Source organism: Vulpes lagopus, chromosome 1 (genome assembly GCF_018345385.1).
Source record: "Vulpes lagopus strain Blue_001 chromosome 1, ASM1834538v1, whole genome shotgun sequence".
Classification (NCBI taxonomy): Eukaryota; Metazoa; Chordata; class Mammalia; order Carnivora; family Canidae; genus Vulpes; species Vulpes lagopus.
In genome coordinates, this window is record NC_054824.1 from 99,695,626 (window position 1) to 99,718,954 (window position 23,329).

Below are 23,329 nucleotides of genomic sequence, written 5' to 3' on the forward strand. Positions count from 1 at the left end.
CTTAAATAAGCTTTTGCTCTAACCTCAAATCAGACCTTAGAACGACTCAGACTGATGACCCAGGGGGCAGGGTAGTTGACTGCAAAAGCAGTGTGCACCTGCAAAGCGATGCTGAGAAGCACAGTGCTTGGGAGAGCGTGGGCAGGATGTCGGGTGCTGTTTGCGCACTGACCACTGACCATGGCTGTGACTAAGCCAATGTTTTTGCTCAATTCAAAACAAGCTCGAACAATATCTGCCACAAAGTTTGTGAGGGCTCTTAAAGGACTATAACAGTTAATAGCAAAAAGAAGTTTCTAAGAAATGGGACACTTCATGGCTAGTAAAGCTTTACATTTAGAATTGTCCTCCAAGTTTATGTAGCAAATGAGAATTTTACAACTGTACCGATAAACAAAAACCTTCTCAGTGTCCTGAGGCCTTCCCTCCTTGATCCGAGTAGCTACTTGTTTTGTTCATTAAAAGAGTAAGTAGAAATGACTTAATATTTCTTTTATAAATCAGGATTTCTTTTACCCAGGAGGAAGAGGGAGAGGTTTGAAATTAAAAAGTCTATCCAGGGACACAAAGCGCTGGGTTTCTTCGGAGGCCCACCTTTAACATCGAGGACCAGCTGATCACTGAGATAGGAGCTGATGGTTCCGTTTCTGTTCAGCCTCCACTTCTGCTGGAACTGTCCGTGTTCCGTCCACAGAGCCACTTTGGCTCCTGGGGTGTCCCGGCCGCCAATCACGTCCAGGCAAGTGTCACTGGCCTAAAGGTCAGGAAGCAAATTGGCAGTTCTGTGTCAGCGGCACTGAAGGGAATGGAGGCCCTCTTCTTAACATGATTCTGGTCTAGGAAAGGAAGACTACACAGCACGCCTATCACTTCAGCTGTTTAAGTTGTCTTTATGGCTGAGGGGAGGAGATGGCCAGACACAGACCTACCCAAGGAGAGGCACGTCTGTTAAAAGGACACCTGCACCTGACCACAGAAGGTCAACGGAAGGTTTGCTGAGTTACAGCTGAATGTTAAGTCTCCGTTAGCATAAATGTATCAGATGGGGCTTGGTATTCTTTCTTTGTTTTCAAGTAGGCTCCACACCCAAGGGGGCTTGAACTTACCACCCTGAGATCAAGACTGGAGCTGAAATCAGGAGTCAGACACTTAACCAATTGACCACCCAGGTGCCCCAAAAGTGAAAGTTTCAAGATGTTTAGAATCAGACACAGCTGATTGCACCTGGGCCACAAGGTAAGGAATGTGTCACAACAGCACGATGTCTAATTGGATCCAGGGAGTGGTCTCTGGTCTTAAAACAGCACTTAGGATGTCCATGAGCTCAGTGTTTACTTCCAAACAGGAAACTGAACTTTCTATATGATAAAATCCCGAGTCCATTTCAGTTAAAAGCTTTAGTATTATGCATGGCAGTATTTATATAATCATGCATCATACTGTTTTTAGGGTGTTGCATTATTTTCTGTTGCCATTTGATCTGGCAAGATTCTAGTTTCCAGAAGAAGAAAAAAAGTCCAAAAGGTGGGGCACACAGTGTCAGTGGGGCGCTTACCTTGGATTTAAAGAGTCCCCGACAGTAGTGCCAGATCTGAGTAGTCTTCCCGCTGTAGGGAGAAATGCACACCGATGTGGCTCGTGTGTCAGCAACATTGCCAGTGACCGTCAGATACTCGTCCTGGGCGCGGTTCTTGATTCTGATGTATACTGCGGGCTGGGACAGCCGAGAAACAGCCATTTAGGAAAAGGGACTTATGCATCTGGAAATCAAGCTTTCCAAAGGAAATTGAGCTTTCCAAAGAGGCAGGCTCAGAGGCAAAGGGGACGGGACGTAGCTTATGCAGGCACCTTCACTTTCCTCCCTTTAGCCAGAATGTGTGAATTACTATTTTTCTACAGACAGACCTAAGATCACTGAACACAAACGTTACATTGTACAATAATCTCTATTGTGCTTTTCTGAAAAACGCCCTTTTGTGAGGGTGAAAGGTAACTTTCCTCCACGGGAATGCCACGTGGCATGGGGCAGTTGAAGCATTCCTGACTTGCTGAGTTTTCGTTCAGGAACCACGTGTCCTCGCTGTGCTGGGGGAAGACAGGGAAGAGCAGGAGGGCAGGACGCTGCTGACCCACAGACACAACTCAGCAAACTGCAGAAACCAGACACGCTGAGCTATGCTTACGTGGCCAGTGCCCACGATGGGAGGTCTCGGAGGACCCAGGTAGGCTGAGCGCCTGCGCAGCTGTGGTAGTGTCTGTTTACATTCAACCCCGTGGATCTTTACACTTCTTCCAGGGAAGAGGCCACGTATGTCTAATCACTGCATAGGCATTCCAAAATTGGGTAACAAAGAACTTTATCCCCTGGCCCTGGAATACATACATGAAGTTTTCAAATAAAATATTAAATCTAGGACTTGCCTCTAAGGGGAACAGTATTTACTGAGAGCTCAGTGTCTGTCACAGGCCGTGTGCTTGTGCTTGCTGGGTCACGGTGTTATCTGTCCAGGTTAATAACCGGAGGAGCCCTCTAAGAAGGTACAATGGTGACCTGAAGTTTACAAAGTTAACACAGATGTGGAGAAGCCAGGCTGGCCTGCACCAGAACTGTCCTTCTTAACCAGGATGCTCTAGGGTTTGCTGACATGTACCAGTCACCCTCGGACACAGGGAGTGAGAGCCCAACTGCAGCAGTGAAGGTGTGAATCAAGTCAGCTGATGAAAGGACACCGTACATGATGGAAACTCCCCAGAAACCATTCTTTCAGCCGTAGGCCTCCAGTCTTCATGAACAGGACATCCAGCATCCCCACCTGGGGCCCTATGTTGGCATTGACCAAGCTATTTACTACGGAAGCCCTTGCACTCTGAGAAACGGAAGTGCCAGGTAATACAACAACGTATTTTGGTGCTGCCATGTGTGGCCTTTCTAAGGAAATAAACATTGTGAGAACTTAAATAAGCAAATAGGACACGTGCTTATCTGATAATTTAAAGCAGGTAAAAAAGACCTCTACTAGGCAAAATGTCTGAAAGGTTTCAAAGCGCTACTTCCACGTTCATAATGTGACAGTAAGGTACCTAAATATCTGACTGACAATAAGTGTATGTAATTCTGTAAGTCTCCCGCTGCAAGTATTAATTTGAGGCTTCAGTATATCTTTATTAGTTTCCTTATCTTGTACGTAGAAGAAAACAGGTGTGACCTTCACAGAGGACAGAATTCCAATTATGTTAGGACCAAACATCACAGTTTTAATCAATTAACTCAAGTGAAGTACTAATTACCCTTATTACACACTTGTAGTCTGACTCTTCTGTAATTATACTTTAAAATACTGATATGCATTTATAAGTGCCTTGGTGACTCCCTAATTCCCAAACTCAAAGAGGATCGCATTTTAATTACTGCATTTCCAAGCAAGAACGTGAACTACAGCAGTACCAGCAGCCTTACTGAAAAGGAGAGGACCCATAGTACCGTTTGAGAAACCCAGAACCTTTCAAAACTGAGGAAAATACTCCCAGCATCCAGCTTAGCTTCTGAAGTTCCTACTGATGAGGATTAAGCATTATTATATGATTGGTAAAAGCTACCTTGCTTTTCCCCCATGGTTTTTCGGTGCGATTCCCCATCTTCCCACATGACATGACGGGAGTGAGGCCTTGGCAAGAGGTGAAGGTCATGAAATCCTGCAGCACAAACTGCCAGGAAAGCCTGCTGAGGTTGAGTATCCCTCAGAAGAGCATCTCTGATCTCTAAAGGGACACTACGAATAATGAACTTTCAAAATAAATGTGTTGCCACAGTAAGAGAAGCCAGATGTGCCAAACTCTATTTTCTTTCTTTTTTTTTTTTTTTTCAAACTCTATTTTCTTATTAAGTCCTTGGAGTAATACGGAGAGGTAAGCAGTGTGATCACTGAGGTCCCCGGAGGCCAAGTGGCTCACCCCAAGTCACACTGCCTCCCAGAGGCAGAACTAGGATCTGAACCAACAGAACCAAAGAGAATGGGCGTGGTGTGCAAGTGTGTGGGAGAGGGAGTAGGAAAGCACTTTGCAGGCTGGGCTTTGGCACAGCCCCATTTGAGAGGGAGGGAGGGAGGGAGGGAGGGGCGGGCAGCAGGACCACGGAGGTTAATGCTTTATTGGCTACTGTTTGGCACTTCACATGTCCACTGTGGACATCAGAGCCTCAGCACCTGTATCCCCTGTGCTACCCTCAGCTCAGTGCCTGGTGCTCTGTACAGGTTGATCTTATTTTGGAGGAAAGTAGGGTATCATTTGCTCAACACAAATTTTAGAAAATAAATCTGGGTTCAAATCTTCGTTCTGACACTTGGATGGATGACTTTTGCCAATTGGCTTTACCTCTCGACCCTTGTTTTCCCACCTGGAAAACGGAGTAACAACTACCGTAGGGCTGTTGCTGAAATCAAGTGAGAAGTGTTTCTTTCTGTGCACCACACAGACAGCTCGACATGGGGTTCTCCCCTTCTGTGAGACAGTCTACCACTCAGTACGTACCCATACTTCCTTCCTGCAAACCGGGAGTGGCCTGTGGCTTTTTGATGGTTATACACTGTTTTGCATTTTTTGGTACTGTTTTGAGTCCAACTTATTTTACCCAACAAACATGTAAGCTCTGATAAAGCAGAGATCAGGTCTATCCCTTAAATCTTCCACAATTTTTTTTTAAGATTTTATTTATTTATTCATGAGAGAGACAGAGAGGCAGAGACAGAGACAGAGGGAGAAGCAGGCTCCCTGAAGGGAGCCCGATGTGGGACTTGACCCCAGGATCACGGGCAGACGCTCAACCGCTGAGCCACCCAGGGGCCCAAATCTTCCACAATTCTTAGCACAATGTCAAACATCTATTCATCCATTTACACATTCATTTCTCCACTAGACAAACAGTCTCTGAATTTTTACAGCACGCCAGACGTTGTGCCTGGCGTGCTGTAGAGCAGGGGTAGAGCAAGAAGCAAAATTTGCACCGCCCCTGCCCTCCACCGCCCCTGCCCTGCGGTTATAAACCGCATGCAGTGTCTTGTAGGAAAAGATTTAATTTAGACTGGGAGAAAGGGTTAAAGAGGCATCATGGAAGACCGGACACTTAAATTTAGGGGGATGAGTGGAATTAGCCAGGCAAAGAATGAGGGAAGAAACTCCTAGACAGAGAGTACAGTCTGTGTTAGGGGCTCAAGTAGGAAAGCACTTTGCACGCTGGGTTGTGCCACAGCCCCATTTGAGTGAGGAGGAGAACTGTGAGAAGAGGATGCAGGCCTCCAGGGGCCCGCACGGGGGCCACATCACACAGGCACATCGAAGAGACCAGAGCCTACTCCCAAGGATACAGGGAGCTTCTCAAGGAGACTGACAAGCAGGATGTTGTCATGAATACCACAGTCTGTCCTGAGTTTTATGTAAGTAGAAAAAAAAAAAAATCCAAATACTTAGAAAGTACAACTAGGGCAGACTCAGAGTACATTGTTTTCTCTGCTTCCCACAGACCTTATGACACTCATTTTTCCATTAAAAGTCAGTAAGGTCAAGAAGACCCTGGACTCAAAAGCTAAAATCCAACACTGACCTTACATACAACTTAGCGAGCTAATGAACATCTCTAAGATTCTTTGTCCTAATCTGATCCCCCTGTAATATGCACGTCAAACTAAATGGTCAGTATTTCAGATGCTTTGGTTCATGACATTTCTACTAGAAAATCAAGCTACTTTGGATCTTCTAGGTTTCCGCCCCCCACCCCCTGCCTCCTTACCTGTTTCATAGGACGGAGGGAACCAATTGTTTTCCAGCCACTGAATGCTGTCCAATTTGGGATCTCATTAGGCTCGAGTAAGATTTGTCTTCCTAAGAAATTGGATCCTTCATAAGCTATCCACCTATATAAGAACAGGAAAAAAGAGTACTTAAAAATAAGAAAACAGGAGCAGCCCCAGTGGCCCAGCGGTTTGGCGCTGCCTGCAGCCTGCGGTGTGATCCTGGAGACCCGGGATGGAGTCCCATGTCGGGCTCCCTGCATGGAGCCTGCTTCTCCCTCTGTCTCTGTGTCTATGCCTCTCTCTCTGTGCCTATGAATAAATAAATAAAATCTTAAAAAAATATAAGAAAATAGAATCTTATAAAAAAAATACCTTCTTTTATGCTAGGCTCGTTCCTTAAAACTTTTAGGCTTACAGATACTTTTTAAGGAAAAAAAAGTGTAATTTTATTTTTTAACAGAAAAGGCAGGAAAGACTAGGTGAAAGCCCATGGCACTGGGGCTTGGATTTGCAATCCAGTAAGGATTCTGGTTTCTAAGCTGGTAAAACAAAGTTCTTGCCAGATCTAAAATTCTGTGTTTCTTTGATAATACTGTCTTTTTCATAACAATTGAGCATACAAAGATGGACCATAACGTCTCACTATTTCCAGTTACACAACACTAGTTTCCTCTCCCACTCCTGGGCTCATCCTCACATGCTCCTTCAGAGCCTCTCTAGGTGGCTCCAGTGACCTCTCAGACACACCTCCTTCTAGAATTTCTCTAAGGCCACCAAGGACAGCTTCAAATTATCCTCAGAAATTCCCTGTCTTGCCTCAAGGCCCAAGCTCTTTTGCAAATCCTTTCAATACCCTCTGGGCCAAGGTAAAGCATGTGGAAGCCTGCAGGGCTTAGAGGGGAGTCCTAAGACCTGAGTGGCCCACAGTCACATCCATCCCTTCACTGACTGACACTAGCTGCTCTTACTCCAAATGGCATGGTGAAGAGTTGTGACAGTGATACGATGGCCAACAAACTGAAATTGCCATCTGGTCCTTCACAGAAAAAGTTTGCTGAGCCCTGCTTTAAGTGGTTATCACGCTGAATAGCTAAGGGGGACTAGGCTGGGATTGCCAAGAGGATCTGAAATGATCAGGACTCCAGGTCACCACAAACAGTGCTTTCAGAAAGTTAGGTGGGGGGATCCCTGGGTGGCGCAGCGGTTTGGCGCCTGCCTTTGGCCCAGGGCGCGATTCTGGAGACCCGGGATCGAGTCCCACATCGGGCTCCCGGTGCATGGAGCCTGCTTCTCCCTCTGTGTCTCTGCCTCTCTCTCTCTCTGTGGCTATCATAAATAAATACAAAATTAATTAAAAAAAAAAAAAAAAAAAAAAAAGAAAGTTAGGTGGGGAAGACAACAAGGTGACCTTGCCTGGGTCAGGACACCCTGCTCCCCACAATCAACATGATCAATGGCAGCACAGATGATCTTCCCTCCAACCCCTCCTGCCTACACAAATCTAAGCCACCAGGCTGGTGCAGAGTCAGGACAGCATGACCATGGAGATGATTCTCTACCTCTCAGCTGTGCAGACTTTTTAAATCAGCAGGGAAATAGCAGTATAAAATCTAGGCGAGACTTTAATACACCACACCTCTCTATATATTAATTTCAATGAATTCCACAGTTGAAAAGCCTTAAAGCTCAACCCTCATTAGAATCACAAATCAGAGATACCAGATAATATGGGGATTAAACAAAACAAAACTAGTCACTGAAGGGAGCTGCCTGTGCATGAAGGCATATTCTGAAGCCTAGGAATATCTTTAGACAGCCTTCCCTATTCCTTACTCTGTGTTCCAGTTCTCTTACAGAGAATCCAGAACAGGAAGAGAAGGTGGATTAAGGTCAAGAGAAGAAAGAATGTTACTGTAAAACAGTACCAGTTTCCTACAAAAGACTGAAATAAATCTGGTAAGAAATTTTAACAAGCGAGTCAATAATTATCAATTCCACAAAGAAATGTAAAGAAACTAGTAAAAAAAAAAAAAATGCCATGAAGGTCCTGTATCACAGGGACACAGAATTCAATTCTAACAGACTTAGGTGGTAAATAATATTGGTATATAGTATGGGGATTAGGATGCTGCGAGTAATTTATGTTTAAGAAGCACCAAAGTCAAATGTGTTGAAGAAAAAAAATTAAATTGCTATACATGTGAATAATTCAAAAGCCATGTATTATCATAGTTGACTTAATTTTCAAATCAATTTATATTCTTGGCTTTCTCTTATCTCCAGATATTTATACAAGCAGAGTTGATTATCACACGATTTAAAAGTCCTAAGAAATAAAAACAATCATGTTTATATGAATCATCGAGGGCTGTGCATGCTCTTTTAGTTGAGTTTTGGTACCAAAACAGCAACAGGCAGGAGAAGGGGCAGGCGTACGTGCCCGTGCTCCAGAAACGTCCTGACAGGCAGATCTCCCAGGAAGTCTTCGCATCTTAACCTCAGGGCCCCTCCCGGGCAAGGCCTGTTACCATTTTTGTTCTAAATAAATATGCAAGTTCCTACCTAACTTGTGTATCCATAACTTCACATATCGTAAAGTAGTCTCCCCAACTGTGTAACGCAGGCCCACGTACTGCGGACCCACTCTGCCAACCTCAGTGAACAGCAACAGTGGTGGGGGGCCAGGACAGCCCGGATGCTCAGCATGGAAAGTGCCCTGGAACAAGGAGCTCTACTGCCAAGAGGACATCAAATCAAAATAAAACACAGCACTATCCGTCTTACAGTCAGTTGTCTGCAGCTGGCCACAGTGTCAACCGCAGTGGCTGGTTTCATTAGACAGCTCCCGATCGGGAACTGGGCGCGCCTGGTTATGGCCACCTGGTCACCTCCTCAGGGACACATGCTCTACATGCATGGCAGCCCTTTCCTCCCAACCCGCCGCACACGAGAATATACTGGCCTGGTCCAAGGTTCTGGTCTTAAACAGGAGCTACCATTATTACAGTGAGAGAGTAAAGGAGTAATAGTATCTCTGATCACACAACAGCAGCAACAGCGGGGAAATAAAAACCAACCATGCAGCTGTCTCCTACAGCAGCAACTGAAGCCGGCCAAGCCCCCGGCCCATACTTACAGTCCACTCTTCACCCACACGGACTGGGTGTAGAAGTGCAGGTCCTTGTTCAGAACGGAGTTCACGGCCTCCTCTAGGTGCAGCTCTCTGCCCTCACAGTGTTCCAGGGCAAAGAGGCTGATGGAGGGTTCTTCAAAAACCTAAGAGCATAGAAAAGCAAAAGCATCACCCTATGCGGTGACCATCCTTCAGTGACCTCCCGCTCAGAATGCCGGCTGCTCTGGACCCCCTGTATTCTTGAACGCACGGTGTTTACCACTCTACCCTCTAGCAACGGTATAGTCAAAACCACCCCAGTGATGTTACATCCTATGTGTGACTTTTGTCCACTTTTTTTTTTTGTAAATTAGAATCGAAGTTTCAGAATCGCAATCAATCTCATCATGGAAACGGACATTTGGTTCCAATCCAGGTCTGGTTGTGCTGTGATACGGACATGAGGGTCCTGCCAATGCTTTCGGCTGCTAACAATAAACGTGGGAGGGAATGGCTCCCTTACTTCCCCAGAAAGCCATAGGGGAAGTCACGGAGAACTTGACACTCGATGGCTCTAGGCTCTTAGAAACATTCCTAGGAGGAAGAAAACGGCCTTTTTAATTAAACAGCAACAAAAAGCCAGAATGCACAGGGACAGGAGTGGTGATCTCTACATTAGAGATCTACATTCTTCAACTCCCTGCGTTAAGAGAAGAACAGAATCGATTTTGTCCTTTTTAATGCCTTGGTATACGCAAGACACCATGCTAGAAGACACTTCAGGGATGGGAAGACAAAGCAAGGTGCCAATCTGATGTTCACGGCATTAATAACTAAATTAGGAGAATTGCACAGATGCTGAAATACATTTCCGGGGTAGAAAAGGGTATGATAAGGCAAACAAATGGAGTGACTATATACAGAAAAAGATGTGGCTGGGGGCATGGTGGTATGATTCATTATATATAAGGAAACTTGAAGGCAAGATGTGCCCAGAAACTAAGAATTTCTATTTAGGAATGAACATTTTAATGCTGAGGTAGACACACAGGATAGTCCACCAAACATGGGACTGTGTGACCTGGGGCCCAGGGAACAAATCCAGAGTCAGCAGAGTAAGTGTGGGAACTCCCAGCATCTGCAACACGAGCCAGTCAGGGTGGGGAAATGGAGGACAGAAGTGTGCAGGCGAAAGAAGGCTACCAGGAGACGGGAGCCCAAGGGGAAAACACTACAGAAGGAAAAGGGAAAAGAAAGGATAAGAAAGAGTTGTTCGCAGTATCAAATACTGGCTCCGTGCTAAGGAAGAGGGTGGCCGGGCCAAGGCTGCTGCCGTCTGGCCGCCAGGAGGCTGCTGGAAGCCTGGAAGAAAACTCTCTGGGTGGCAGGGAGGAGAGGAGGGTGTGAGGACTGAGGAATGAATGACGAGAAATTGTAGACTGGGTTCCTGGGCCATTTTTCAGAGAATTCTGGTGAAGGGAAGGAAGGTAATGGGCTAGCGGCCCGTGACAAGGTTCGCAGGCACGGTGGAAGGGGACAGTGGGGTGGGATAGAAGGAAGCTGACCCTGGCTGCAGGACGAGAGGGATGGCTCTAGGGATGAGGTGAGCAGTCCAACCCACTGTTTCCCAACAGGTTAGAACCTCTGACTGCAATCGGTCCACGAGGGAAAAGATCACTTCGAAAGGATGAAACACAAGGAAAGACAGACAAGGAACGCCAAAGAAATTTCTATCTCTGTACCCTTCCGCATGGTAGCTATCAGCCAAGAGACCACTGATCATTTCAAACGTGGCTTGTGTGACAAAGGGACTGAATTTAAGTAAATATTAACTATAGTATAAAATTAAATAACCACATGTGGCTTGTGCTATGGTAATGGCTGGTACAGATTCAGGGATCCGAAGACACTCGAAAAGACTAACAAGCACTGTGTGCAGTGAGACCATAAGGTAAAGCATGAATGGGCTGCCCTGGAGCACTGATTTTCCTTCAGTAAACACCATAAACTGGGTCAGGAACAGAAATTCATCTCTAGACACCGAGTGACCACAGGCAAGAGGCGGCACCTCTTCTGTTATCTGCAAAATAAAAACTGGAAGCGTCCCAAGAACTGATGGAGGAAATGTCCTTAAAGGAGAAGAGCAGAACCACAGGTCAGAGATGTAGCCAATGGCAGACTCTAAATTACCACCAGTGACTCAAGGCAGACCATCAAAATTCACAGATAAGCCCCTGACTTTATTGTTGGACTTTCTCCAACATCTTCACCCTTAAGCTTTAGATTGAGTTTCAGCTCACCGCTTTACACATCTTCTGGCTGAGTTACTAATTAGTAAAGACAGGCAGACAGGCAAGAAGGCCACACAGGGCTCACAATCAGCACGAGCCACGTTCTCTCCAGGAAAGAGTTTGCTGCGCTTAAGACTCACATGATGTAACTGTTTTAAACTCAAGAGAGAAAAAATTAAAAGCATACTATGAGAATATAATTTGAATGCTAAACAATTATTCTGAGAAAAACAGAGCCTGTGTACATTTTTCTTCCTCCTCTTGCAACATGTCCACAAAGACATTGTTTTAAGACTGCTATTATCACTCAAACTGCATCAAATTCACTCCAGAATTTATTTTTTATTTTTAAAAAATATTTATTTATTCACAAGAGACACAGTGAGAGGGAGGCAGAGACATAGAGGGAGAAGCAGGATCCATGCAGGAGGTATAATGTTGGACTCGATCCTGAGACTCCAGGATCATGCCCTGAGCCAAAGGCAGATGCTTAACCACTGAGCCACCCAGGCATCCCTCACTCCAGAATTTAAAGACAATCTAGCAATTCTGTATCTAGAAATGTATCTTTAGGAAACAATGTAAAATTTGATGTCTGGGATCGCAGAAGACAGGTTTTAAAATGGTGAGGCAAGGAGATGGAGAATAAAATTACAGAAAATGACTGAGACAGCATTTTTTTTATGAGTTTATATAAATCAGTAAAAATACCCCAGTGCTTCATTAACAACAGGATATCATCATGTGGTCCAATCTATCAGACTTTTCATCTGAGAACATCTATTACTTCCAAGCTTAAAGTCATCTACCCTCTAGAAGTTTGATATATATATTTAACTGGATCTTTCTCTACTTAAACTGTTTAAATTTAAATGGTTTTAATTTATAAACTTAAATGTATAAATGCACTTGATTTATAAATGTACTTAAAGGTTAGGAAGGTCAACATAAGTGCTAATGTGGACAGGATGGTGCAGGGTGGTGGACAGGTAATCAGTCAGAAAGAAAGAACACTGAAAAAATTATTTTAAAATTATTTTTTCTGATATATTCTGCAGGCATGAAAGTAGGAATATAAACTATTAATAGTCTTCAAAACTGCACACAATAGAATAAGCTGAACTTTGCAAAGATAACAGAAAACACAAGAATTTAACTACAATTTGAACTCTACAAATGTCTTGGCCTCAGTCCATGTTAACTTAGGAGATGGCCAACCATGTGGGGCCACAGGCTCTTCTTAGGTGTCAGCAGTAACAGGACATTCCTGCTGGGTCAAGTCTAAGCTAGGCAAAGATCAGACAGTTTCTAAAAGGAAGACGTAGTTAAGAAAGAAAAGGAAAGCTTGAACAAATTGTATTAAAAGAACTTTTGATAAGAATAAAAACCCTCTGTCATCCCTCTTAATCTCATCAGCTAAAATACATTTAATTTATTCATTTTAAACAGTATTTTTAAAAAATTTTATTTATTTATTCATGAGAGACACAAAGAGAGAAAGAGAGAGAGAAAGAGAGGCACAGAGACACAGGCAGAGGGAGAAGCAGGCTCCATGCAGGGAGCCTGACAACATTTTAAATGACAATACTAGTAATAGCTAAGATGATAGCACCTTCTTATGTGTCAGGCATTATAGATACATATATCCACCTACAACCCACTATCCATAGTTCTGAAATCCCAAAAGCTCTAAAACCCCCTTTCCCCCTAATTCAATTGGCAACAGAACCTGATCTAAGTGGAAGGTTACCTATATTTCTCCAATATGTGTAGATACAGATTTTGTACAGTAACGGGAATGTGTTTAACTATGAAGGTGCTACCTAGAAGCCTTTGGGAGTGTTTCCTTAAAGGCTATATGTAAAGCATACCACTTTTTAAAAGGGGAAAAACCCCAAATTCCAAGACACATTCAGATCAGGGGATTGTGATTTTATTCATTATTTAATCCATACAACTTCCCATTGAGGTGGGTGCTATTTTTATCTCCACTTTACAGATGAAGAATAAAGGCACAGGGGACAGTAAGTGGAAGAGCAGGCATTTGAATCGAGACCGTATGACCTCGGAGGCTGTGTTCTTAACCCCTACATTGTGGCACTAACATATTCTAAATAACCAGTAATTTTAATGTAGAATATTTCTAATTGGCATATGTGATGCTGTCTGGAGCGCTTGACTCCAATTTGCTCAACTGGGGAATATATATGACCCTTATTACCTCCCCTTTTGGCTTAAACAGTGTGTCCGCCATCTGAGTTTAAAGTTCCGAGATCCTGCTGCGAGTACTCTGCTAGAAGGCCCACATTTATGTCACCATATTTTTAATATAATTGGATGATTTTTTAAATGTCACTGATTTTTTACTTAAAAAAAAAAAAAAACAACTGTAGGGCAGCACGGGTGGCGCAGCAGTGTGGTGCAGCGGTTTAGCGCCACCTGCAGCCCAGGGCGTGATACTGGAGACCCAGGATTGAGTCCCACGTCAGGCTCCCTGCATGGAGCCTGCTTCTCCCTCTGCCTGTGTCTCTGCCTCCCTCTCTCTCTCTCTCTGTGTCTCTATAAATAAAAAATAAAATTAAATTAAATATTAAGAAAAAACTGTAGACCTTTATTTTGGCAACTGTATAGTCCTTTGAGTTTCAAATCATCATTTAAATAGGAAAGGTATTGATAGTACCTCAGGATTACATTAATTGGTTAGATTCTAAATATAACATACACCTTTCAAAATATTCAGCAATCAGCCACTGAAAACAGCCATATCTGTACGGCCTGACAAGCATGCTTCATCTCAATCTTTGCTGAATGAACCGTGGCTAAAACACTAAGTACAACGGAAACGGATTTAAAAAAAAAATAACCATAATGCATACCTCTAATTCCATTGCAGAGCAATACCAAACAATGTGCTGGCAAAAAAGTTATGTGAAATGAAACAAATTTAACAGAAGGCTCATTAACTTCTCATTAGACTCTAACCTAGAATCTTTTAAGTTCAACCTATTAAAAACAGAAACATAAAAATTCCTTCACCCTATCAGGTTCACAGTAGCTTTGATCTTGCAATAACAAGTACTATTGTCTGTGAGCTGCTCAATTACTCAGTGCTTATCATCAGCTCATGGCTACACATGTATTGGCATGCTTAAACCTCACATTTTATTAGATGAGAAAGTTGAGGCTCCGGGTAATCAGAAATCAGAAAACCAGGGCCACTCAGCTAGTAAGTAAGGGTCTGTCAGGCTCCTGGACCAATATAATCCTCCTCAGAGAACGGCTTTCATTTGGCTTAGAAAATCGGTTTCATTATAGATCCACCTTTATAATTCTTTTTCTCTTTAAAAAAATTTTATGACATATTTTAGAAAGAATAATGTATAGATAACTATGTACCCAATACCCAAAAGTAATATATTTTATTATATTTGCATTAAATTTTATAAGTCCATAAAAGGTAACAGGTACAGCTGAATCTGAACCTCTCCTTCTCCATAAAGGTCACCACTGTGAAGATGTAAAATATGAAACTACGAACTGGAAGGCTTCACTAATGGTTATGCATCCTTTGTTTTTATTTTATTTTTTAAAGGTTTTATTTATTTGACATTGAGAGAGCACAAGCAGGAAGAGCAACAGGAGGAGGAGAGGGAGATGCAGACTCCCCACTGAGCAGAGAGCCCCATGCGGGGCTGGATCCCAGGACCCTGGAATCATGACCTGAGCCAAAGGCAGACGCTTAACTGACTGAGCCACCCAGATGCCCCGCTCCCCAACCTTTGTTTTTAAATATCACTGACATGTATCTTGCAGTAACATCCTTTAGCAATACATGGATCTCCCTTTTTCATCCATCAATGCTGCAACGAACACTCTGACTCTACTACCCTGCCCCATGTAACTGATATTCCTTCCAAAAGCTGTGTAGGAATAATCCCATTTCTTTGCCACCCAATCAAACCTTAGTGATGTCAGACATTCAAATGTTTGTATCTAAAGTAAGGTATTATTACCTAATTGTTGTTTTATTGTGCATTTACTTGATCACTAGTGAGGTTTAACACTTTTTGCGTATCCTTAGCCATTTTTCTCTCTTCTGTGAATTGCCTATTTGTGTCCTCTTGCTAAGTTCTGAAATAGGTTGTTCTCTTTTCTCAATTGATTTGAAAGAATTCTTTTTTTGATTCTGTACACTAAATCTTCACAGGTTGTATAAGGGCTGCAAGATAATTAATATTCCCCAACCTCTATACCCGATTCCCCATTCACATCCTAACCCCTGGAACCTGTAAATAAATTACCTGATGTGGTAAAAGGGACTTTGCAGATGTGATAAAGAATTAAGAATCTTGAGGTGGGGATATTAGGCTTGATTATCCAACGAGGTCTAATATAATCACAGGGGTCCTTATAAGTGGGAGGCAGGAGGGTCCGAGATAGGGGACGGAGAGAACTGGGGGTGATACTCTTTGAGGACAGACAGTGGCCATGAGCCAAGGAATGCTGAAGCCCCCGGAGATGCTTGAAAACGTAAGGAAACAGATTCTCCCCTTAGCACTTTCCAAAAGGGATGCAGCCCTGCCAGCCTCTTAATTTCACCACACTGAGAGCACGCAGACCTGACCTCTAGAAATGTAAGCCAGTTTGTTGTTTTAAGCATCAAAGTTTGCAGTCATTTGTTAACAGCAGCAACAGGAAATGAACGTCCTTGCCTTTTACGTTTCTCTTGCTGATGAGCACATCCGGTTTTAAATCCATCCTACTCCAGCATCATTAGGTGAGTTTCCCTATTTTCTTCCGAGTTTGCTTTTCCCATTTAGGTCACCATGGTCCACCTGGGACTTATTTTTGTGTTTAGAGTAAAGCAAGATTCTAACTCTTGTCTTTTTCCACATAAAGAGCCAACTGTCCCGACTAGTTCATAATTACAAGGTCATAATTATCCCAACTATCATGCTACTTTGGTCACCTTCCAATTCCATTCATTATTCACATACGTTAGTCTCCATACAATCCGGTTCCCCTGTTCCGTTGTCTCTCCTTGCACCAATACTCACAATCTTAATTATTATTGCTGTCTAGTGCAATATCTATTGGTAGGACAAGTGATCCTGCCTGTTGTTCTTAAAAATTATCTTGGCTAACTTTCGATCCCTGTCTTTTCCAAATCTAGAATAAGCTTGTCATGTTTTACCATCCCACCCTAAAAAGACACTCTCCTAGAAAGACATAAGATTCCATGAGCATTTTGCCTGAAATTGTATCAATTTGGAGAGGACCACAGCTTCACAATATTGAGTTCTCAACATATGAAAGGTTATTATATCTCTTCATCTTTTATGCCCTTCAAAAAAGTTTTTTAAATAATTTCCCCCATAAGGACTTACTTGCATTGTGTTAGATTCTTAAGTACCCTGCAGTTTAACTGGTATTTACCTTATATCCAGAAACTTTTTAAAACTTCGTATTAACTCTTACAATTTTCTGTACATACTTTGACAATTTTGTTCTTCCTTTACACGTTATTTTTTTCCCCTTTGGTTTTAATCTTATTCAAGTGGCAAGGACTCCAGAATAATACTGAATAGAAATGGTGATAGTAGAGATCTTTGTCTTCTGCCTGAAGGGAAATGCTTCAAAGGTCTCACTAGGAAGTGTGATGTTTACTCTGCAGGGCTTTGCTGGCCTTTATTCTTAAAATTTACACAAGTGTTAATACTATTAACTAAATACAGATTCAGCTGGAAAGTTTAATAGTAACCAAACTCTTCTACACTTTATGAATTCATTACTTCCTTTCATTCTGCAGCTGGATTTACAGTCTTCTACTATTTATAGCTGTGTCCCTTATTCAGCACCCTTGCACTGACCTGCCAATTCTTACCCTACCTCGTCATATCATTTATGTCATCAAGGTTATAATTTCATTTGAAACTTTTCCTGCAGCCTCTTGTTACAATGTTTCTTTTGCTTTGCCTGCTGATAGCTGCCAGGATTGGATTATTACTTCAAAGGAGGCCAACTTCCATGCCAGGCCACCATGGAGACACTAAAGAAGCAAGGAGCAGAATGCTGCTCCCATGGAAACACAATAAAAGCAGGTTACCCCACACACTACTGGGCCAATGCTTGCAGCATTTACGTGGGCTCCCCACTCACCTCCAGCTCCTAACCAACAGTTCTGGGGACTGTTACATGGCATAGCCTTCCTGAGAGCTAATGTACTATGTTATTCCCTCAGATCATATGAGTCCTAATACTAGATATCCTGTTTTTCAGGTCCAATTAGAAATAGACCCAGGATGTTTATTTGTAACAGAACTAAAGGCTGTCAAAGATTTGAAAATACCTGTTCTAACAGTTTCTTTACAGATGAGTTAACTGAGGTACAAATAAATGAAGTGGTTTACCCAATGTCACATTAGTGGGAAGCAGATCTATAAACTATGCTCCCGAGGTCCTTGCGCTGCAATATGACTGCAATTATCCATGGACCTCTAGAATGTAACGTATGTCTAGACAAATAGAAATCAGCCTGAAGCAAGCTGTCATTTGCAAAACCTACTGATTTTGTATGAAAATGAAGTCTTTAAGACTCCTCAATATTATACCATTAAGACTAACAGTAAGTCACAGTATGTCTGGAAATGCCAACTACAGGCAACACCTTTAGAATTCTTCAGTTGTCACTAATTAAAGCAAAATCAAGGGGTTAGCTCCTATACATATGTAAAGTCAACCTGACAGAAACATTTCCCAGAACTAATCCAGGATCCCAATGGACTATGGCTTACACGGTAGTATTAACAAATCCAGAGAAAAAAGCCAGGGGAAAGGTGATTGAATCAGAGAAGAATAGGTGGAGTGTGTCAAACATTTTCCAGGGAAAGATGACACAGAATTTGGAGAATGCAACTGTGACCCTCACAAGTCTCTTTTGTGGGGAATGTTAGCTGAGTAAAGTAATTTCAAGATACCTAACTTTATTTTACCTAAAGCTTACTTATGCTCAACAAATAACCTTCTGAAGACTAATTCAGTTTCCCCTGTTCTTCTAGAGAGAGGGAGAGAGGGAGAGAGAGAGAAATGCTCAGGACAGAATTCTCAAGCATTCCAGCCATGAGAATCCACCTGTTACAGATTACTGTATTGACCTAGTTCACATATCTATCTCCTAGGTCTGATCAACTCACCAAGAAAATGCTACTTGTTAAGGCCTCTTCATGGTCAATCTGGGTATCTCTGCTGGGATGCCCACCCTCACCACACATTTCCTCCATTTCTAACCCAAACCTACTGCCTAAATGTATCTTTGACAAAGGCTTTTCAAAGATTTAAAACACACCATGTGAAGGTATTATGAAGACAAATGTGTGCCCTTAAGAAACAATATATTCTTTAATCAGTTCTTGGAGTGAAAAGGAGATTAATCTAATCTAATCTAATCTTATCTATCTATCATCTGGGGACTGGTCCTTCCCAAGAGACATCTTCACTTACACTGCCGTGGTTCCATAGAACCAAAATAGTGACCAGCGACTGCACAGTAAAACATAAAAACATTTTTTCTATTTCCATTCTTAATTATTGACTTTTTTCGTGAATGTATAAATTTAATTCTTCAAAGAAAAAAATAGTAATACTCTATTAATTCTGTTTCTAAAACACCCTCCCTAGAAATTTAGTTGGTTTAGCTTTTTGAATTAGATAGAAGTCCTGCAAAATCTTTTCAAGATGGTACTTTCATATTTAGAACTATGTATTTTGCTTTCAGTTAACACCAAATCAGTATCTGTCTGCTGGTCTGACCTCAAAAATTGCTAAGAAAATTCCTTTCCTAGGAAATGTGGACTGCTTCAGTCAATACTTGGGAGAGACTGACTGGACCACAGTCTTTTTTTTTTTTTTCCTCCACTGGTTTTTGTTCAAGAGACAGGAAGTATCAGTAATCACTTAGTCTTTCCCAGTTGGTGTCTAAAGGGCCACTGTGAGAGACCACAGACTGTTTCTATTCTCGTTCCTCACCCAAGACTCTATTCTTAGCTTGATACCAAGAATACTCTATCCAGGAATGTCTTGTGAAATAAGACTACATTGCTTAGGTTGGGATCAAAGTTTCTGAGTTGATCATCATCTTTGGGGTGTGCCCTGGTTGAAAAGGTCTTACTCATACCATTATGCAGAGCTTCAAATCATCTGTGTGTAAACTTCTGCTTTGACCAAATGCTCCAAGGGAATGATCATAATTAGATATTTTGAAAATATCCCAGATCCTCATTGCTTCCTCTGCATCTTATAAACATGGAGCACTGATGCTGTAAAATACTGATCCTGTTTTGCTCCAATTTAAAATCCTGAGTAAATATGGCAGAAAGGAGAAACTACTTACTCTATAAATGTGGGTCTCTAAGGTGACCCAGGTAACTCTGCACACACCAGGCAGGAAATCCCTAGTTCCCCCAAACAAAGGTTTGAAATCAGTACCAGCGGCCATATCAAGACGCATACCATAAAGTTAACACTGTACACCTGAGTAGCAAATTGTCATGTGATTTATTTTGTAGAATAGTAAGATGATCAGGTTATTATTTTTATCAAGCAGCTGCAACAATTATAGCCACCATTTTAAGCTAATTAACTGCTAACATGCTCATCATGTGCTGGGCATTTTATAACCATTACCTCATTCGATATTTCAGTGGTCTTACAAAGTAGTATTATTTTTCATAGATGAGGAAACTGAGTAACTTTACTAATGTCTCCAAAATGGTTAAAGTACCAACCTGGGATTTAAAGCCAGGTCTATATGTATTCTAGCTCCTGCGTTCGGAATTCTTGCTTAAAAAAAAAAAAAAAAAAAGAAAAAGAAAAAAAAATCACTGGACACCTGGGTGGCTCAGTGGTTTAGTGCCTGCCTTCAGCCCAGGGCATAATCCTGGAGTTCTGGGATCAAGTCCCACATCAGGCTCCCTGCATGGAGCCTACTTTTCCTTCTGCCTGTGTCTCTGCCTCTCTCTCTGTGGGTCTCTCATGAATAAATAAAAATAAAATCTTAAAAAAAAAAAAAAAAACCTACATTTTTGGTTCAATTTCATGGTGAATCCCAATTTTACAGTATGTGAATAAATGATTCATATTTTTATATTTACCCAGTATCACTTCTTCCAACATCACACCTTTCATGGTAATTAAACTAGATAAGAAAAAGTCTTGTAATTATGCATTCAAACAAAGTACTTACATAGTCAATGGGCTTGAGAGATTTAACTCTAGATGTTGGGCAGCCACAGGAAGTAAGATCAGCATAGAGGCCTTCTTCTAACACACACTGATTACAAGAATTGTCCTCTTGGTAGTACAGGATCCAGCTTAAAAACAAGCAGTGAGACATTAGTCAGATTGCATTGGTTGGCAGTGTGGGCTCATCATCATGCTGTGGGAACTGGGGAAAGAGTAGGACATGAAAGTCATGGTTCTGACCAGCAGCAAATTCGCAGCATCAGTCTCAAGCCACAGCTACCACTATCATTTACCGACTGCTTACCATGTGCTAGACATAGGTTAGGTACTTTACCTAATGTATCCTTATTTTTACAGGCAACAAAATGAAGGACTAGAAAGGTGATTTGCCCAAGGTTTCCTCAACTGTTAAGTAAGGGAGCTAAAATCTGAAACAAGATACCTGCTTTAGGCTTAAGACATTTGCTTCATTTCCTGCCTTCCAGTACAAAACCCTGGGATCAGGTTATAATGATTATTAAGCACTTGAACAGATGAGAAATTCTTTTAGGAAAAAAAAAATCACTTGTATCCTTATTTAATGATGGGCTTGCCATCAGTCTAGGTAGGGGAGGGCAGAAACTAGACTCTTGAAATCACACCACAGTATGTAAAATCTGCCACCTGTACACCTGCTAATGGAGATTTTTATTTATTTATTTATTTATTATTTATTTATTTAGATTTTATTTATTTATTCATGAGAGACACACATACAGAGGCAGAGACACAGGCAGAGGGAGAAGCAGGATCCATGCAGGGAGCCTGATGTGGGACTCGATCCCTGGACTCCAGGCCCAGGCCCTGGGCTGAAGGCGGCCCTAAACCGCTGAACTACCCAGGCATCAAAGATTTTTTTTAAAAAGAAATAAACCCACTAGAAACTTTGATGGTGATTATCTTAGATATATCACTCATCAAAAGTTTGGTTAGGAAATGTCCTTTCAGATAGGAGAAGCCCAGCGGAGAAATGAACCAGGTATTAGGACATCACTTCCAGTCCCTACACTCAAGACCACCAGAACTGTACTCTTGCTCAACCAGGTTAACTCTGGGTAAGCACACAAGGCTTTGTGACATTATAATTTACTGCCAAATCTTCTATGTAATTAGGTACTTTATCACGTTTTCAGTGTGTCATATGCATCATTTATTTAGTCCTTATTAAAATCCTTTGAGGTAGGTACCATTATTGTCCCTCTTTACAGATGAAAAAACTGATTCTGATAGTAATCCAATTTGTTTAGGGTTATGCATCTATGAAGTGGTGGAACTGGGCTGAAATCCAGGCCTGCCAAGCACTCCAGGTACTTAATCAAGTGCCAGGGTTCCTGTATTCTTTTATTAAACTGCAGTATAATAAACTACACACACACACACATATATATGTATGTATATGTATATTTACATACATATATGTGTGTGTGTGTGTGTGTGTGTGTGTGTATATATATATATATATATATATATATATATATATATATATATATATATATCATGTATGTTCCCTACATAAAGTGAACATATGACTAATTTGTCCTGGATTTCAGTGTCAAGAAAAAACACTTTCCTCCGGAAAACCTTCAATACTTCCCTTTATGAGAAATGAAAATATATTTTACAAAATAATTTCTTTTATCTTAGTGGAGAAGAAAGTCAGAGCCAAATACTAGTAACAAAATTATTTCAGGTGCCCAGTATACATTTCTCTCCCACAAAAGGTTTGCAGAAAATTTAACTTATTGGGTCCTATTTTATGTGTTTTAATATTATAAAACCCTTGTATCCTTTTCAAAAGTATAAAAATAATAATATACACAGGTAAGTTCAAACTAGTAAGAGCTATAGAAAATCCAGGAGGGAAAGACTGGTGGAATTGTGGTTAATCAAGAAGGTTGACAGAGGGAAGGGAGATGGACTGGTCCTTAAAGATATACATGGTTTAGTATTAAATGGGGCTGTGAGCCTACATACCTATAGGAGGCCAGGCAGGTAATATATGTGAGCAGTATACCAGGTTAAAAGAAAAAACAAAACAAAACAAAACTGGGAATATATCCGAAGGTACACTGGGATCATATATGCCATTTACTCAACACTAGCTAATTACTGCCAAAGGTGCTTTTCAAAGTTTTCAAATCTTCTGATTTTCCTTAAGAGGTGAAAAACACCCTGAATGAAAATATTAATGCATACATTTTTTAACACAGTGTGTAGGCCTAACAAATAACATCTGCTGGCAAGCTTTACCTGAACCCTAGAGCCTTTCATATAGAGCAGGGGGTTAGCAAAATACAGCCTGTGCGCCATCTGTTCCACCTCCAGTTTTTATACAGATCACAAGCTGAGAGACTGCTTTTCACATGCTTAAAGGATGTTTAAAAATTAGAAGAAGAGCTTGTGATATGTGCATATGCTATGTGATTCAAATTTCAATGTCCATGAACAGTTTTCACTGAAACACAGTCATGCCCATTGATTTATGGGCGGCTTTTGTGCTCCTAAGGGCAGTGTTGAGTAGCTGGGAATAGAGCCTGTATGGCTCACAAAGCCAAAAATCCTTACTACCTGGCCCTTACGGTCAGGTGTGCTGACTGACCCCTGGTACAGAGGGTGAGGCAGAAAATACTCAGTGGAGTAAAACGTGAGACGGGGAAAGTAGGGAGACAGTGTTAAGGGTAGAATGGGGAATGGGTGGAACAAAGGACACTAGCTGGTGGTAAATCCTGGAAAAAGAGGCATTTAAACTTGATCTGACTGGTACTAGAGGATGACTGTGGAATTCACAGCAGAGTAGTATAAATAGTAAACTGGATTTGGGAACAAATAACTGGGCTATGACTGGTTTGTGCTAAATGATG

At 41.8% G+C, this 23,329-nt stretch overlaps 1 protein-coding gene across 2 annotated transcripts in view; it reads right to left on the reverse strand.

The window, feature by feature from the left end:
• The window catches only part of CRYBG3 (crystallin beta-gamma domain containing 3), a 103,579-nt gene that overhangs the window by 1,734 nt on the left and 78,516 nt on the right, over positions 1-23,329 (reverse strand). For both annotated transcript variants that reach the window (XM_041765867.1, XM_041765879.1), the window contains exons 17-21: positions 20,431-20,557; positions 8,923-9,062; positions 5,783-5,906; positions 1,556-1,714; positions 595-754 (exon numbers count right to left, since the gene is read on the reverse strand). In XM_041765867.1, the coding sequence (XP_041621801.1) occupies positions 595-754; positions 1,556-1,714; positions 5,783-5,906; positions 8,923-9,062; positions 20,431-20,557 (710 nt within the window). The remainder of the gene's footprint in view (positions 1-594; positions 755-1,555; positions 1,715-5,782; positions 5,907-8,922; positions 9,063-20,430; positions 20,558-23,329) is intronic.